This window comes from Chaetodon auriga, chromosome 15 (assembly GCF_051107435.1).
Source record: "Chaetodon auriga isolate fChaAug3 chromosome 15, fChaAug3.hap1, whole genome shotgun sequence".
In the NCBI taxonomy this organism is placed as follows: Eukaryota; Metazoa; Chordata; class Actinopteri; order Chaetodontiformes; family Chaetodontidae; genus Chaetodon; species Chaetodon auriga.
In genome coordinates, this window is record NC_135088.1 from 225111 (window position 1) to 243454 (window position 18344).

Here is an 18344-nt window from a genome sequence, read left to right on the forward strand (position 1 = left end):
AAATGTACATACAATTAATTACAAATGGATTTGTAAATGTAAACATTAATTCTAAGATATACTTTATGGCATCCACTTAATTGCATCAGTGTTTTTCATTTCACTGTGATCAGAAAAAGGCTCAACAAATGAAGCCGTACCCTTTGAATGTAAACAATCCACGTCTACGTTGCTTGAAAATGCTCCACCAACAGTGGACAAGTCCTGGATTTAAATCTGTACTCAGCAAACCAGTATGTATTAATTTACTTAAAGTATGCGAAGTAAAAGTAGCCGTTTTACAGTAAAATGTTCCCTGTCAGTGTTTTATTATTATATCTGATGTTTTTGGATTAATATTACTGCTGCATTAATGTGTGTGTTGCATTTTACTGCTGCAGACATTTCAGGTTGAGCTAATTTTGACTACTTTATATACTATTGGCTTATTTAATTTACAGCAATGAGTCATATTCTGTATGATCATCATATGTTTGTAGTGTCGCTGTCTTGTGAGAACCTCGTATCTCTAAAAAGTTTCATGAGCTCAGAAAAAACATTGTTTTTCAGCTTTGGACATTTTTTGTGTGTGTGTTATTTTTGGCTGCAGGTACTTGATTTTTTTTTAAACGTCAGAGTGATTTGATGTCTCAACCCTCACTGTATTCATTCATATCTCTGCTATCTGCTCACTGTTTGAGCGCCAATTGTGCCGCCGTGTTTTGTTTCACTCATCATCACATGCCAAAACATATTAACAGTTCATGTGGCTCTTTGACTGTGTGTTCACTGTCAGAGGACAATCTCAGTATTTACTGTCGGAATTAGAGTTGTTGTTGCTGTTGTTGATGATGATGATGATGATGATGGAATGAACGGAGCAGGAGGGTTGGAGGTAGAGGAGGAGGGGCTGATGTGTTCACTGTATTCACTTTGATTTCTAATTAAAGCCTCAGATAACGAGAGAGAGCAAGGAGGAGGAGGAGAACGTGAGACACAAGCTTCAGCAGCTTCTCCGGAAGAGACGGTGAGTGATTTAATACCTGTAGAAAAGCAGCTTTATTGAAGTTTTCGTCTCAGTTAGCAGTCATTAATTAAAGGTCTGTATGTCACATGCGTTAAAAAAAGATTCACTACAGTATTATTTATATTTGGCCATGCTTAGCTCGTATTCATTTTGATTGTTTTTAATGCAATATTTCCTCAGAAGCTCAAGAACATAAACCTTTGCATTTTTGTTTTCTCTTTGAAAATGATTTTCATATTATTAACCTTTTGTGTTTTAAATGTGTAGTCCATGACTGTTTTGTCCAGACTGGTGTTAGTGGTTTAGTTTGCTGATTTAGCAGGGACTTTGTGCAGAGCAATTCAACACATTTATAGCACAGTTAGCCTTGAGCTAATTTGCTTTTCCTGTTAACGATCCAGATGTACAAAAGTAAGAGCCAATACAACAGTAAATAAATTGCAATTAAACAAAAGATTAGTCTGACAAAGGTTTGGCAGCATTGGGATTTAAATACAAAAGATCTCAGAGCAAAGCCTTCAACTCCTTACACAGTATTTTTAATTTTTTTTAATCCTCAGTTGCTAAAAAGAGCCGGTGTGTCCTATTAAAAGCGAACAGCTCAGAGCTGCACTGTAAGCGCCTCCTCTTCCTCTGCAGTCCTTGTATAGGGTTTCATTCCTGCAGTTCTGACTGAATGAACGCTATCAATTATTTACAGAGAAGCTGAAGGTCAGAGGAGAAACCCTGAGAGACCCTTCGGCCCTGAAACAGACACTTCTGAGCCACAACTCCACCAACGAGACCCGATGAGACCAAGAGGACAATCAGAACAAGGAGGACAACTGAAGGTAAGGCCAAACTGACTGTGATCCAGACTGATCTTCTGAATGTGAAATTCTGGCACCGGATTGGTGGACAGCAGCAGTTTTGCTTGATTCAAACTGTTTTAATTCGGGTTTAGTTGAGTCTTTACAGTTCAAACGCTTCAAACTGGTCTAACTGGACAGATTTCAAATGTTTCATATGAGGTTAACCAATAAGGTGTAAATCCAGCTGTGGCATCTTATTCAATGTACACAAATAGAAGTTCTAAAATGATTGAATAATTGATTACTCAACCAACAGAAAAAAAACTGACAAGTTCTCATAATTGAGTAATAGTTTCAGTCATTTTTAAAGCAGAAATGCCGATCTTTCTCCATGTCTGTGAAGATTCTCAGTCATTCAGGTCATGGTTATCCAAGGAGGTTGCATCTAGGGCCACTGGACTTGGTTGTAGATACTTGTAAAATAAAGTGGAGAGAAGTAGAGAAGCCATCCCTCAATAGAGGAGGAGGTCTGCTACTTTCCTTATCCCCCACCTACAATGCTGTCCTTTCAGCGCTTCTCAGGAGATTTAACAACTGTTCAGTTGGCCTCATGTGGCAACCTGAACAACTGCCGTTTACACCAGGCCTCAGGTGACTCCGATGTCTAAGGACTGCCTTTACAACAGACAGGAGCACTGGGACTTCCCAACAACCAGTTAGATCTGAAGAAGCTGGATGACAGGAGAAACGTTTTCAAGTATCCACAATCATCCTCCAGTTCCTAGAGTCCCCAGTGTGAGCATTTGTCCCGTTTTCTCTATTTTATTTGATAGTAAACTGAATATCTTTGCGAATTCTGGTCAGACTAAACAACCAGCTCTGTGAAGCTGTATTTAGGCACGGTGGTGCTTTGACTAACACTAATGTTAACATGTTAAAATTACCATAATGACAATACTAATGTGCTGTTGTTGAGCAGGTATAATGTTTACTATGTTCACCATCTTAGTATAGTGTAGTAGTATAGTGTAGTGTAGTATAGTATGCTCCCAAAGTAGTTAGCAGTAAATTTATTTGTATTATTATTTGACCAGACCATTAATGGGTTAAATCATAAGAATGTTAACCACTTAACACTTAACCAAAATTCTTCCTAAAACATATGTAATGTATAATGGCCATATCCTACTTTCTGATTACATATTCTTTATGTCTACTGACCATGACCCAAATGCCTCAACAGCTGGAACAGACCACCTATCAGAAAGGCTTCATAAATGGAGAGAGGTTTCCGGAAAGCTTTGTTAATGATTGAGTGGCTAATTGAGCGAAACACAGTCTTCATCAGCAAAACACCGGTAGTACATTCTGAATGAGCTTTTCCAAACTAATGACAATGTGTTTTCTTTCCCGTCTTTGTCACAGAAACTCCCCCTATATTCGAGAGACATGGGTCAGTCGACGGTGAATAGAGACAAAGATTAGATAGATAGATTAGATAGATAGATAGATCAGAGGAAGGACAAATGAAGGAAACCTCAGTGAATAAGAAGACTTGAAGGAGCTGAGATGACGCCAGAGGAACCTGAACCGATCAAGCTCTGCCAGAAATAGCCTTTATCATGGGATTGAGTGAAGCCTCCCAAATCACTCCAGACATTGGTTTGGTGGTGGCAGCAGCAGCAGCAGCAAGTAACCATCCCAACACTTCTGGCACCTTGCCCACCTCGTCCCTCCCTCCGCCATCCTGTAGCATTGATGAATCCTACAAGTATGTCTTCCTGCCCGTTTGCTACTCGCTGACCTTCCTTTTTAGCCTCACCCTCAACTCCGTGGTACTGCTGCGCTCCTGCCGCCACCATGGCAGTTGCTGCAGTGGCGGCGGCAGCAGTGGCAGTGGTCGGCGCTGGAACACGTCACTGATCTACATGGTGAACCTGGCCACCACCGACCTGATGTATGGTCTGTCACTGCCCTTCCTGGTGGCGAGCTATGTGCTGAGGGACCGCTGGGTCTTCGGGGACTTCATGTGCCGCCTTGTCCGCTTCCTCTTCTACTTCAACCTCTATTGCTCCATCTTCTTCCTTACCTGCATTTCCGTGCACAGGTAGGACCCTCGGGAAACATGCCAGCTCAATTGAAAAACCATAGGATTCTTGCATGCAATTATTGCTTTCAGTTTTGAGACTTTTGAACTGGTGATTAAAACAAGATGCTGCTTTGTTTTTATCTTTATTTATCCATTTTGGGGGGTTTACTTTCATTTACTGACTGTAGCTACACCTGTAACCAGACACCACAGAACACAAACAGAGGTCCCATGTTCATGCCCCAATGAATCAGAGCTGTTTTGGTGGCATAAGGGTGATCTACACAATATTCATCAGGCGTTTTTAATGTTGTGGGTGATCAGTGTATCTTCTTGGTATGTTAATTTTTAACGGCCCTTGCGTGTGCTATTCAAACATTCATTTGCTTACAGGAAAATAGCACTATGACACATATTAGTGAGGCTAATGTAGCAAGCTAGCTGATTCTCCTGACCTTTGAGCCAATCAGAAATGATTGGTCAAATGTTTGGAAATGGGCCAAGTTAGTCGATGGGTTTCAGAGACAAATGAGCCAGGTTTAGGTTCAAACCCCCTAAGTTGCCAATCTGTCTAGACTGTTTCCTCACTCTATCACACAAACCTATGATCAGTATGGAAGGTCAATAGTGACAAAGCAATCAATCTGAAAATTAAGATTTAAATGAATGTAATCCCAGGCTGCTTCTTAGTTTGGTCCATCAGCTTTTACATTCATCTAACAAAATTCTTAAAAAGGTTATGCATTCCATTCATGACAATGAATCTCTGCTAGAAGCCCTCAGCTGAGCACCTGAGACTCAGTGTGTCAAAGTGTTTTTAAAACTAAAGAGATTTAAAGCAATGGATTCAAACTCACCCCTGGTTGTCCTTACACAGGTACCTGGGGATCTGCCATCCAATGAGGACCATCACTCTGGAGAGCAAACGGGTGGTGAAGGGGACCTGTGCTTTGGTGTGGGTGGTGGTCTTCATTCTCACCTGCCCCATCTTCAGGTTTGCCCAGACAGGATACGTCAGGCGCAGAGGTGGCGGAGTTGTTGAGCCTGGAGGGACAAGGGAAGGTGGCAACAGTACAGGATCTCAGGTGGAGGACGAGGAGGGATATATGAACTGCTGGGATGATGCCATCGATAAAGAGTTCGCTGACTACGTCCCATACGGCATCGTCCTCCACCTGCTGGGCTTCTTTGTGCCCTTTGTCATCATTGCCTGGTGCTACTCTCAGGTGGTCAGGACGATATTTCAGACCCTGCGTTCCCCTCCCAGTTCGATAGAGGGGGGGGAGGATGGTCCAGTGGGAGACGGAGCTATTGATGGAGTTCGAGAGCGGGAGAGAACCTCGGTCTCTATTTCTGGATCACAGTACTCGCATTATATCCGGCGGCGACGGAAATCCATTAAAACCATTGTAACTATCACACTGTTGTTTGCGCTCTGTTTCCTGCCCTTCCACGTGACACGGACCCTGTTCTTGCTCCTGCGGCGAGGGCAGCTTGGTGGCTGCAACGTCATGAAGACTGTCTCCATCTGCTACAAGGTCACCCGGCCGCTGGCATCCTGCAACGCTTGGCTCAATGCTCTCCTCTACTTCCTGACAGGGGATAAGGGCACTCCCTGCTGCTGGCCGGCAGAACACACTGTTCGCAGAGACCGCCGAAGTGGTTCCCTCTGGTGGCCACTGAAGATCCTGAAAAAAGAGGGAATGGGAGAGGACGACCAGGAGGTGGCTGAGAGGGTTGAAAGGGAGGTGCACATAGAAAACGAGTCTAAGTCTTCAAGGGTCATCTTCTAGAAGCTTTTAATGCTGGTTTCTTCTTCAAAAGCCCATGATACACCAAGCAAAGCACAAACAATGGAAAACCATGAGGAAAACATGATGGAAATGACACTTCTGCTAGTTTCATGTATTAATATGAGGAAGGTTACGGTCTCCTCATTGCTCCACACAGATCTGATTTGTTAAATGTGCTTGCACTGTCGCATTTTGCGAGGTGACAAGGTGACAACTTTTTCACAATATTTAATATTTAAACTTTTCCTGACTTTGCCAGTGATTTGAAAATGTACTTTTAGATATTTGATGGCCGATTTCCTCCCTAATTTTTTGATAGTTGGTTAAATGGACACATTTTGGTTGGTACCAAAAAAGTATTTAATATGCAGCACTACTGTTTATCAATCAAACTTTATTCAATGAAACTTTATTTGTATAGCACCTTTCATACATAAAAATGCAACACAAGGTGCTTGACAAAAGATGAAAACATGAAACAGTAGTACAAAAAAAAAAAAAAAAAACGCCCATTCCCCCCAAACACACCCACAGACCCACAAAACCACCGCACACCATGCACTCACACACACACCCACACACACCCCAACGAAACTGTCAGTGTAATAACATGGCAGGGCACTGAGGACTCATGAGAGGAAAACACCACCTATGGGGAGCTCATCCACACTGCAAGGGATCACAGCCCACGGCCACAGGGAGCGCTGCCGCAACAGAGACCCCCGACCTGGGCAGACCGGGGTGGACTCCACACACAGGGCAGAGCCCCCCAGTCCTCCGGGCCCAAGGGGTCCCCAGGACGACGCCCCGGCGGGCAGATCAGACACACCTCCCAGCGTGGAGGCCCCCCATGAGGAAGGGGACACCAACGGTCTCTGCGGACCTGATGCCCTCTGGCAGGCTGTTCCAAAGCTTCGGACCATAATGGCTGAATGCCACCTCCCCGTGGGTTTTGGTCCGAACCCTTGGAACAATCAAAAGGTCGATGTCAGAGGACCTCAGGTTCCGCGAGGGCTGATATGATAAAAGCAGATCAGATAAATAAGATGGCCCAAGACCATTAAGACACTTAAAAACTAATAAAGCACATTAAAATCGATCCTTAGACATGTTACTGTATCAGATGAATTTCAAGTCAAACAGAAACACCTAGCTTTTCCATAAAACAAAATGGCATTATGATTAGCACAACCTCATAGCTCCTACTGTGAATATTAAACAGAAATTTTGTGAAGAAGCCCTGAATCACAAATATGTGGATCTGACAGAGGGGATGCTTATTTAAGACTCTCAAATGACTAATTCACTAAATAACTCAAATTACATTTTTGTTCTTTTAAAATAGCAATTTTTAACATAACTCCTGCCCTTGAGTGAATTAGTCTCCTGAAATTATCACCTTCATTTGTCCTCCTCCATGTGGACCACTTAAATTTAACATGCTTTTATTTAGATTCTGGATTGAGATACATGGATATACTTGTGGCTTTGGCTGTTACAACCACACTACACTCATTCTAAACAGGTTCTGAATATTGTGTTCAGTTCATACTGGAAAAGTGGCCAAATGAAGTATATTCAAATCAGACAGTATGCAGACTAAATATGGTTGATTTTTGAGTGTCCTTACATGGACATTATGCTCCCACAATGCAAAGCGCAACGGAAATAAAAGTGGCTGCTCACAAAAAAAAAAAATGTTGTTGGTGGTGAAACAGCTCTTGGAAAACAAGAAAAAGTAATAAATCTTGCTCACTTTGTGAATTTAATTGGCACTGATGTTATAAAGCCACAGTTTATTAAAGTCTTGATTACATGTCATTTCCTGTTACTATAAAATGGTAAAGTATATTGATTTTACTAACGATTTATAAAGATTAGGTTGTAGTACATACTGCATAGAATTTACATGTAGAATGGATTTGGGATACTACACTGATTGGGCTTCATTTTAGGGCAGAAATGAACAAATTCAATTTTTTTTTTGGTTAATCTTTTAAATAAAATAAATTGTCCAAATCTAGTGGAGAATGCTTCAACAGTACGAGGTGACGCAGTCAAATGTCGTTTTTTCAACCATCAGTCTGAGAATGTTTAACATGTTCTTAGCGGATAAATGGCTTAAATGATTGTAACACACACCCTCTCCTGCCATCAGCTGGAAAAAAGAAAGTTGACCTTTGACCCTGTGATGTAAACTCAAACTGTTCTGTTGAGTTTTAACAGGTTGCTGACTTCGTTGTTATGTTCTCATGTTCATTAAGACACACCTTCACTTAATCCTGGAACACGTACTAAATAATTGTGATTCTTAAAAAAGGTGACACTCCCCTGTAAATGCCATGTAAAACCCTGAATGGCAGCCATGTTACTGACCTGCACTAGTGTCTGAATGTATCCCCTTCAAAGAGCAACACTCTGCACGTTCCTGCTTCATGTGATGTTGTTGTTTTTGAGCTCAGGTCACTCTGTGATGTCAGACCTCATATTTTTGACTCGTGTAGTTTGACGTTTTGTGGCACAATATCTGGATTAAAGTCTTTTGTTGACATCAGCTCTCTGTGTCCTTGGCCTCGTTCATGGTTAACATGTGGATCCGTTCAGTCCAAGAAATGATTAACAAGCTGAAAGATCACATCACTGCTGGGCTTCTGACACTGCTAATCAAACTGTTGAACTAAAACACTTGAGGAAACCACACTTTTCATTCTTCCATCAAGAAATGTTTTTGATTTAACATTTTTTATTGATTTTCAATGTAGTTACACGTTACAAATAATTACCGTAGTCAAAACACCCACCCAAAAGTCCCTCCCACATACCCACCCTTAGCCAGCCTATGCCATAAACTTAACAGATAATGTGTAATAAGAGGCCACATCATACAAGTATGAAAACAAGAATAACAACAAAAGAAGAAAAGACAAGAAGGGAAAAAAAGGAAAGCACAAACACACACATAAAGACATACACACACGCATCTAATCTTTTGGATGTAGTGGACTTTGTATACTCTCTTAGTACGTCAAGAAAGGGGTCCAGGTTCTCTCAAAACTCTGTATGGAGCCTTTCCGAGTGTATCTAATTTTTTCCAATTTCAGAAATGACATGGTGTCTCTAATCCATCTGCTAAATGTGGGTGGTGTCTGTTCCTTCCACATGAGAAGTATCAGACGTCTGGCAAGCAGAGAGGTGGAAGCTATGACAACATGGAATTTGCCTTTAAGAGAGCGAGTTTCATTGGTAAAGCCAAAAATTGCACATAATGGGTTTGGGGCAATGATCACACCACACATTGTAGAGTAGGCCTGAAAAATGTCTGCCCAGTATGTTCTGAGATGTGGGCAGGACCAGAACATGTGTATGTGATCAGCTGATTGACTTTTACAACGTGGACAAGAGGGGTCATTACTTCCATCCTCCCAAGTCATCCTCCCAAAGCTGTTAAATTCCTTGTAATGATTGGGGGGAGATGTTGCAAATATGATTATAAGAGACTGAAATTGCACCTCTTTGATGTGGCGACAAAGAGAGAAGATTGTCAATAGGATTGTCTAAAGGCAAATTTGGAAAAGAAGCAAAGTTTTTTCTGCATAAAATGTCTTATTTGGAGATATCTGTAAAAGCGTGATTTAGGCAAATCAAACATCTCAGAAAGTTGTGAGAATGATCCAAATTTGCCCTGAAGAAAGAGATTTGAGACAGAAGTAATGCCTTTTGTCATCCAAATCTTAAAGGCTGAGTCCAAAGTAGAGGGTGGAAAACTGTAGTTATTGACAATTGGGGAATGAATTGACATCATGGACAGGTTGAAATGTCTTCTTAATTGTGACCATATCTTACCATACCATATATTGAATTGAGGACAATTGGGTTGGAAAAGAATTGGCTTTGTGGAGTTGGAGGGGAGGGAGCGCAAATGACTGAACCAAGGTTTTTTTCATGACCTAAACATAGAATTACCACCTTGCATTTGTTTACATCCACATCTGTTCAGACTCATATAATATGTAGTCAAGATTTTGAAGGGAACTGATCAAGGGTAGGATGTGTATTTTTTGGTGAAATGAAAGTTATCGCTGTATTGACATGTATGACTGCGGTGAATAATTTCAGTGAGAATGACGGAGACTGATTCATCACATGGTGGAATGACAATCACCTGAAGTTCAATATCAACAAAACCAATAAGCTTGTGATTGGACTACAGTGCTTCAAATATGGATGCTGCTGCAAAGAAGCAACAAATTGTAAAACATGGATGCTTCACACACATCTTCAACCCGGCAGCATACAAGACCGATACAATCACCACAGTTTCGAGCTGGACACCCAAAATTAGTGTCACCAATTCAGTTACAATCGCTGCTTCTGTTCCTGAGTTATGGGAATGTCCAACGGGACTGCTGGGTTTTCAGTACCATTGGATATTAAGTGGACTGTTAGGGTGTCAGAATAATGGGGCGCCAAAACAATGGACTATCCCCCCAGTGGTACTTTGAGCTAAATGCTATCTTCAGTATGGGAAACAAGCTCACAGTGCCAGTACAAACATGCTGATGGTTATTAGGTATTATGTTTACCATCTTACTTTAACATGTTAGCATGCTAACATTTGCTAATAAGCATTAAGCAGTACAGGGAATGTCTTTAGTTTTGCAGTACTGGACAAAGTTTTTGTCAAGATTTTGTTATAGCGTACATCACATAATTTTTTATGCACTGTTTCTCCATCAAAGCATGGTACAAAAATGTAAATAAAGGTGATTAAATTACATCCACCTACTCTCCCCAACAGTCCTCACAACCCACCTGTGTGCTTGCTAATGAACGTGACGTGTCTGCTGAATTTGATGTTAGTAAGTACACAATAACTTTAAAAAATAAGTAATAACAAAGACTTTTTTTAATCAACCAAGTAGATTAGAATGCAAAATTTTAATTTTAGGCTACTGTGTTACAGTGAGAATAGTAAAGTGTTAGCCAGAATCCAGATCCAGGAGGGTCAAGGTGCACACTTTATGGCAGAACGCATTTCAACCATTCAGTGATCATGAAGTTCTTTAAGGAATGCAACTTCTGAACAACAGTTAAGGAGAGAAGTTTATAGTGCCAAAACTAAAGCTGGATTTTTAATTGACACGAGGTGACAGCACAACTACTGCTGTGCAATCAATAACAGAAGTAATCATGTTGACTTTGCATGATCGTGGACAGCAGATGGTTTACAAGAAGACGTCTTTCCTTGTTGTGCGTTAGTGAAAGTTACGATTTAGCGGAGGAGAATGGCAGCTATGTTCGTAGGCTCTGTAGCTATGCAGTGAATCACCCTCAAGACTCGACAGCCATGCTAGCGGCTGTGTTAAGCTATAATTAGGTACAATGAAGCTTTGAGCTATATGCTATCTTCAGCATGCCAGCAGAAATGATGAAAATGAATAATGAAAATGCAGACATCTGGTGTTTAAGGCTTCTATGTTAACCATCTCAGTTTAGCGTGTTAACATGTTCATCGGCATTGAGCACAAAGGACGCCTGAGGCTGAAGAGAATGTCATCCTGACATTCATGCTGCTAGAGTGGCTAAAACACATGACTTCATCTGTTGGAGAGCAGGTGATTCATTCATGTCATTGGAGCTCATGTAAAATTCAAGAGAGTGTATAATTTGTCTGGAGAGCTGCTGAGTGCTGCAACCAGCAAACAAAAGACCTCCATCAACACTGAATAGATGACACTTAACTGGAGTTTTAGGAGAATCAACCAGTTGTAGGAAGTTGCTATTCATAAAGTTTATTACATTGTATTGTGTCATGTGGTGTTTTTGTGATTTTCTGCACCTGCTGTTTAATCTTTCACCTCCATCAATTCATCAGTTGATCAGCTCCCACTGGGTGTCACTGATCAGCCTGTAGTTGAGTCTCCGATACTTTTCGGGGTGAAGTCTTCGCTGATGCCACACCTGCTCATACAGGCTGTGTATGACTGGAGGCAGCGGCGGGAAGCCGGCGGTGCGAGCCAGTGTCTCGCAGTACTCCCACTGTTCCTTTTGCATAATCAGCAAGTGGTGCTGCTGGACTCCCTGCTCCAGTTTTTCCTGCTGCTGTCGCCGGACCTCATCCTGCATTTGAGTCACAGACGGTAAAGTGACTGAGCCGTCCAACACAGCTAAAGCAAACTGGACCTGCAGAGATAAAACTGGAATTAAGAATAACCAAACCTCCGTTCCACCTTTAGACCTCATTAGTCTGTGATGCCCTCATTTAATTTCATTTTATCATAGACCAGCTTGCACAAATATATCCACCATAAAACTACTGCAACAAACATCTTAAGACTCAGTTTCTTGCTCATGCTTGCTTGAATCTTAACTGAAAGTTGATTATTTTCCTAATGTTCCTATTAATATACAGTTTTATTCTATTTTAATGTTTTGATTTGTTTTTAAAGTTTTTTTGTATGTACACAACTTGACGTAAAGCACTTTGAGCTGCACTATATCAATAAAAAGTTAGAAAGTTTATCATCATTGTTATTGTTATTAGTATTATTATACACAGGCTGGAAGACATTTTCTGGTCACGCTGTCATTTTTTTTGGTGAAGCTACTTTCTCTCCACCTTCCATGCCAACATCTACATCAGTGATTTCCTGTGTTTGAAAATAACCGTTGTAGCTTCCTTGATTCTTGATGTGCTTCTTTTCACACCACAGAGCACAGTCTTCATTAATGATTATACTTCATCTTCAGTCTCTTTCATACGTGGTGTGTCACAAGGCTCAGTTCTTCATCGCATCCTGTTCTGTGTAGATGCAGCTTCTGGGACAAGTAAATAATTGATTTGATATCTCTGTCAGCTGATGATACACAGTCTTTAAGCAGCAATAACACAGAGTTTTTCCAGTGGATCCTGAGTTAATACTTCAGCTCACCTGACAGTGGAAGTTGGGGAAGGGGCAGATCATCTTGCACATGCCAATGAAGAAGAGTGAGGGGAAGGCTGGGGGCATCATGAATTGGTACAGCGGAGACACCAAATAGTCCTGGATCTCCAGACCCAGCTGAGCCGCGTCCAGGAATGGAAACTTGAAGTTGTACCCGGTGCAGAACATCAGGACGTCAGCAGCACCCACAGAGCTGTCCTGAAACAGGTAGTTTTTGTTTTAACACAAGGTTGAATTTTATTTGCAGTAAGCAGGTGAGCCTTACTGAACCTTACAGTGTCTCCAATATGTTGCAGGTGATAAATGACCAATTTTCTAGTACTCAGAATTTACCGAGGTACAAACAGACAGTCTGTCGATTACACATAACTAAAAGAAAGCAAAAGGTTTTTCTACAGGCGTTAAGTCAAACTGAAATCAGGAGCATTACTGGGTCAGAATTAGTGCAGATTAGTGCTGGGAGGGTTGATTAACCTGGAAGCGAATGAGGCCGTCCTCCTCGATCGCCACCACTGGACTGGACTGCCGAATCCCAGATGGGAGAGGAAAGGTGAAACGATCACGACCATGACTCAGAGTCACCTGGAAAGAAAGAAGGATAGAGAGACAGATGTACAGTATATCATGATTAGTATGCTAAGAAACAGGAAAGCCACAAGAAGAGGAATATGAAGAGCAATGTGCTGTGCAGGTTGAATCTCTACTTATGGTCCTCTGAAATGTTAATTTAGATGATTTACAAGCCACAACAGCAGAAATTCAGGAAAAAAATCGTGTCAGACGACCCCACAGTCTGTGGTGCTAGATTTGGATTGAGTCCAACAGTTTTTCATCATGCTGAATTATTGTGTTTGTACAGGACAATAAATCCAGTTTTTGTTGACAGTGCTAGCCTTCATGCCTGGGTACATTTAGTAGAAGTCAAGAAACTGGGCTTTACAGCTGCATCTGTGACAGAAAACATACTAGTGTACTAAACTCATGACATCCATGTTTATTATTATTAAACTTGACCTAACCTAGACTTAACTAGAGCTGCCGTTACTAAATCTCCATGAACAGTACATTTTACCAGTAAAGATGTTAATGTGATTGGTATATACATATGAGCACACAGGAGATAGACATGTGATAAAAACAAACAAACATTTATTTATCAAGCAGGGGGCCACAGACTCAAGCAGCCCCTTTGTGAAGTCTCGTTCTAATGTTTCCATTTTACTAAAATGAGTCCAGATGTCCACATGACATGTCCATGGGGCTAATGTTAAATACTGTCTCAACACAGATACAGTAAACACTACCACTGGTAGCGTCACTGGTGAGCTTACCAGTCATCACATTCATATTCAGCAGCACCTTTAATCTGACAACCTGCTTTGCTGTGTGCATTGTTTAAAAAGCAATAAAACACAGCTGTAAAGAAATGACATTCAAGCCGTTGTAAACAAGGCAGAGCTGTAGTGTGTTATTTGTTACCTGGGCACCAACTTTGGCCAGTTCAATGGAAATGTCCAATCCTGAAGCTTTGGCTCCCAGAACCACCACTGACTGACCTGAGAATGGCTCTGCATACCTGTATGAATGACTGTGGAGCACCTTTCCTACATACAGAGAGAGAACTGACATCAGTTTCATTTTGAGCACAGAGGTGAGCCCAGAACGTGTTCGCCAAGCTTAGCCAAAAGACCTGAACCATGGGGAAGCTGCTTGCCTAGCTCCATGACAAGAGCAGAAAAAACACCTTTCAACAGCTCCAAAGCTGTTGGATTTACATTATGTACCTTGTTAATTAATACATAGAAGTGTAGAAAATAAATGTATGCTATGCTATGCTGAGCTAAACCTGATGAAAATCTTCTGGCTGAAATAATGTAAAAAACAAACAAACAAACAAACAAACAAACAAACTCCCCACTCATTTCCATTTAAAATGATACTAAAATGACGCTTACTGATATTCTAACATTATCCAACTTAATGCAGTTGTTCATCATCATATCATAGTGTGTACACCAGACCTTTAAAGTTCTCTATCCCAGGTATGTCTGGGATGTGAGGGTCGGAGTAGTGCCTTTAAAACAAACAAAAAGCAAACATCAGAACATCCAAATAAACATGTTTAAACTCACAAGTGCATTATTTTGGTGACCCCAAGTGGCCAGAGTAGGTAATGACTTTACAACATATTTGGTTTGAGGCAAAGTGTGAAGATACACATTTGACAAATGCAAGATGAACAAGAAGAGTAATTAATAATCTGACGATGACACCTTACCCTGAGCAGACGAAGACCGCATCAAAGGTCTCTGTTTTCTCATCACCTGACAAATCACATGTTGTCACTTCCCATGTTGTCCTCGTTTCCTTGCCCCCCGTTGCCAGGACGATGGGCTTCACATTTTCCACCACTGTGTTGAACTGCCACACAAAGAGAAAAAGAAGAGTCACATTACCTGGGTGTCACTTCTGTGAGCCACCACCATCACTGTGGTTGTTCCATTTCTAGTGAGGACACACAGATCCTCAAACTGCCGTCAACTCTGCCTCTTCAGTATTCATCTAGATATTTGATACAAGTGACTTTAGACAGGAAATTTCCTTGATTCCCGTTCACTGACGAGTTTGACATAATACCAGATTCTTTTCTTTCCAAATGCAAATCAGTCAGGCGATCAGGTGCAGGATGACTCACCCTGATGTGAGGCCAGATGTTGTGGCTCTGGCAGTATGATTCCAGGTACCTCTGAATCTCCTGATGGGGCAGGAAGCTGTTCAGCTTGGGGTCAAAGGGAAAATCAGGGAACATCATCACCTCCTTTGGCAGGTTGGTCCTGTCATGAGGTCAGGGAATCAGAATCACTCAGATGGAGACTGACTGTCTATAGGCTACTTAAGACGAAAACATAAATACTAATAAATAAAGTTCACTTCAGTTACTTGTATGTGCCACTTAAGAACAGGACTGTTTGTATGAGTGGACCTGACTGAGTTCCAAAGTACTAATAATACAGTGTAAAAATACTCTATTACAGGTAAAAGTATTCAGTGCAGAGAAATGTCCTCTGTGACTGTTACACTATTATACATGATATCCTTAGAATATTATTAGCCATGCATTAATGTAAAAGCAGGATTTTACAGTTGTAGTTGTGGAGGTGGAGCTCCATTTGAACTATTTTGTATAGGACTGAAATTAATGATTCTTTTCATTATGGATTAATCTGCTGAGTATTTTCTGCATTAATCCATTGAATATTTGGTATATAAAAATTCTGAAAATAGGGAGAAATGTGGTCACAATCAGCCAGAGCTCAAAGAGACACCTTCACCATGCTTGTTTCCAAACCTCAAAATTATTAAAAATATATCAACCATTAAAATAATTCACAGGAAAAGCAGCAAACCCGCACATCTGTGAATATGAAATGTTTTACAACATGAAAAATGACAACAAAAGATGATCAATGTAGTTGCCAATTTATTTTCTGTGAACTGACTAATTGACTAAATGTTTTTACTATACTTGTATAAAGTGCTGTGTATTTCAATTATATCAAAAACATCACGTTTTATGAACTCTTCACATGTTTTTTGTTTAAAAATCTTTGTAAAGCAATGAGGAACCAAAGCTGTCAGATAAATGTAATGAGGCAAAAAGTACAATATTTCCCTCTGAGATGTAGAGGTGCCTCAAATTTACATTTATGTACAGTACTTAAGTAAATGTATTTAGTTACGTTCCTCCAGTAAATGTTACGTACCTGAGGTCTCTGTACATGCTGCTGTGAATCGGCCGTCCGTTGTCGTATGTCCCCACACGCTCATCGTAACACCAGGTGCCACCAACCTTGTCGGTGAGCTCAAACACCACCGGAGGGGTGAAGACGTTCAGGCGGGACAGGATGTGTCTGGCTGTACAGAGTCCAGCCGCCCCGGCACCGACCACCGCCACCCGCTGCAGCATCATCCACGACCTGTCACAGAAAGAGATATGCTGAGGTGACGTCTTTACTCCGCCAATTGCTAAACACTGTCATCACTCAGCCTGTAAGCTACAGTTTCAGTTAAACGCCACTGCCTCAGGACTGGATAAACGAGCATTTCTAACGTTACTACATTACATAATCGCCAGTAGCCCAGCCACAGATTCGAACTTCCGGGATCAATACCCCCCAAGCGAAAGTTTGTTAGACAGCAAACGATACCTCTTTCCAGCCGTGGTAACACAGACAACGAGCTACAACCTATTTTTTTTTGTTTTTTAAATCAAAACGAGCCGTCTTCCGTGCAGTATGAGTTACGTTGGTCTCTACGAGCAGCCGTTAGCGAGACCATAGCGCAGGGACCGTCTACAAATGTCTATACCGAAAAGAAACAATAAACGATTATTCAATAACTTCACTTCTGTGAAGTGTAGTGCCACCAAACTCACCTCACACATCAATGACCTCCTGCTGGTTATACTACAACACTTAGTTTGGAGAAATGTACTTTTACATAATTTTAGGGACTTTTTTTTTGGGAATAACATTCAATAAATAACCAGGAGGAGGTCATTGATGTGTGGAGATTTTGGTGGCACTACACAATATTAACAGGAAGTTATTGAATATTACTCCCAACAAAAATTCCCCACAAGTATGAGTAAATTAAACATTTACTCAAGTGGTGTACACCACTTGAGTAAATGTGCAATTTCTTAAACCTACCCGTTTCAGTCAGTATGGAGGAAGTCTGGACCTTGACCCACTGAAACTGAACTCCCTGAGAACACTAGATGTTCATTTAATACCCATGTTTTTAGCTAAATTATGGTTATAGCTAAACTTAACGTTAGCTGACAATGCTTAACACAGTACAATCAAACAAAAAATAAACAGATTTGCTATGAGCGTATTCAGAAAATAAAAACACATTCTAAGTGTTTATCTATTCTCCATGACAGACAATGACTCCCACCCCCTCCAACACACACTCACTGCACTGAGGAGCTCCATCAGTGACAGGATGCCACATCCAAAGTGTGTGAAGGAGTGGTATCGCAGGTCATTCCTTCCTGCAGGTGTCAGACTACATAACAAAAACTGCTCCAAGTAATCTGTGCAATCCAACCTGTACATAACAGTCTATAAATACTATTTATAAGTTCTCAAGATGACGTTTATTTTTTTTGTAATCCACTCTTTTTTTAAATACTGATTGTTTTTACTCTATCTGCTTTATTGTTGCTGCTGTAAACTGGAATTTCCCCTCACGGGACTAATTAAGGAATATTGAATTGAATTGAATTGTTTATCGGCTAACCGGCTGACTACAGCTTCATTTAAACTCACTATCATCACATGAAATTATTGCTCATGCCCTGCGGTCACACTGCGCACGCCCACAGAGAACCCTAACCCTTGATCTAGCTAGCTAAAACTTGCTACACAACTAGGTAGGAGGGACAAAACAAAATACTTCAAAATATTGTACTGTAGTGTACCGTATTCGCCGTCCGTTCCGGTTCCCCGTTCGATCAGTGCGGAAATGAAATAAATATCTTTTAGCCCAATTCTTTCGTTGGAAGCCCAAGAACGAGACTGGAGAAATCTTCACTTCACAGATGTAGAATTTATTCAGGTCACAGGTAAAGTGAGGCAGCGCTGGGCTTGAAGTGACAGGGCTCTCACAGGATCTCAGTCAGAATGAACCCAGATATCCAGGTGTATTCATATT

The 18344-nt window shown here is 41.1% G+C and overlaps 2 protein-coding genes across 4 annotated transcripts; one reads left to right on the forward strand and one right to left on the reverse strand.

Moving 5' to 3' along the window:
- The first annotated feature begins 3419 nt into the window (after positions 1-3419).
- On the forward strand, positions 3420-5961 carry LOC143333341 (P2Y purinoceptor 6). Its single transcript, XM_076751415.1, has 2 exons — positions 3420-3904; positions 4764-5961. Exons 1-2 carry the CDS (start codon positions 3420-3422, stop codon positions 5677-5679), a joined length of 1401 nt encoding a protein of 466 aa, XP_076607530.1. The 3' UTR covers positions 5680-5961.
- Positions 5962-8397: 2436 nt separating this feature from the next.
- LOC143333212 (uncharacterized) lies at positions 8398-16969 on the reverse strand. 3 transcript variants are annotated; one of them, XM_076751205.1, is made up of 9 exons: positions 16832-16969; positions 16388-16600; positions 15319-15457; positions 14902-15044; positions 14645-14697; positions 14103-14227; positions 13098-13205; positions 12612-12821; positions 8398-11862 (listed from the first exon to the last, which is right to left on the reverse strand). In XM_076751205.1, the coding sequence occupies exons 2-9, from the start codon at positions 16591-16593 to the stop codon at positions 11551-11553; spliced, it is 1296 nt and encodes a 431-aa protein (XP_076607320.1). In that variant the 5' UTR covers positions 16594-16600; positions 16832-16969; the 3' UTR covers positions 8398-11550. The 3 variants fall into 3 exon arrangements, with proteins under 3 accessions (XP_076607320.1, XP_076607321.1, XP_076607317.1); XM_076751206.1 differs by lacking the exon at positions 16832-16969 and adding an exon at positions 16743-16820 and having other exon boundaries at positions 8398-11799; XM_076751202.1 differs by lacking the exon at positions 16832-16969 and adding an exon at positions 16743-16820.
- Between the last annotated feature and the right edge of the window lie 1375 nt (positions 16970-18344).

What these genes read in the sequence shown, in the direction of transcription:
- LOC143333341 (XM_076751415.1), top strand. Translation starts at nt 3,420, where the DNA reads ATGGGATTGAGTGAAGCCTCCCAAATCACTCCAGACATTGGTTTGGTG. An exon ending in ACCTGCATTTCCGTGCACAG is followed by an intron (nt 3,905 to 4,763) that starts GTAGGACCCTCG and finishes GTCCTTACACAG; the next exon opens with GTACCTGGGGATCTGCCATC.
- LOC143333212 (XM_076751202.1), bottom strand. An exon ending in AGCATGTACAGAGACCTCAG is followed by an intron (nt 15,458 to 16,387) that starts GTACGTAACATT and finishes ACCTCATGACAG; the next exon opens with GACCAACCTGCCAAAGGAGG. An exon ending in TCCCCAACTTCCACTGTCAG is followed by an intron (nt 11,863 to 12,611) that starts GTGAGCTGAAGT and finishes TTATCTCTGCAG; the next exon opens with GTCCAGTTTGCTTTAGCTGT.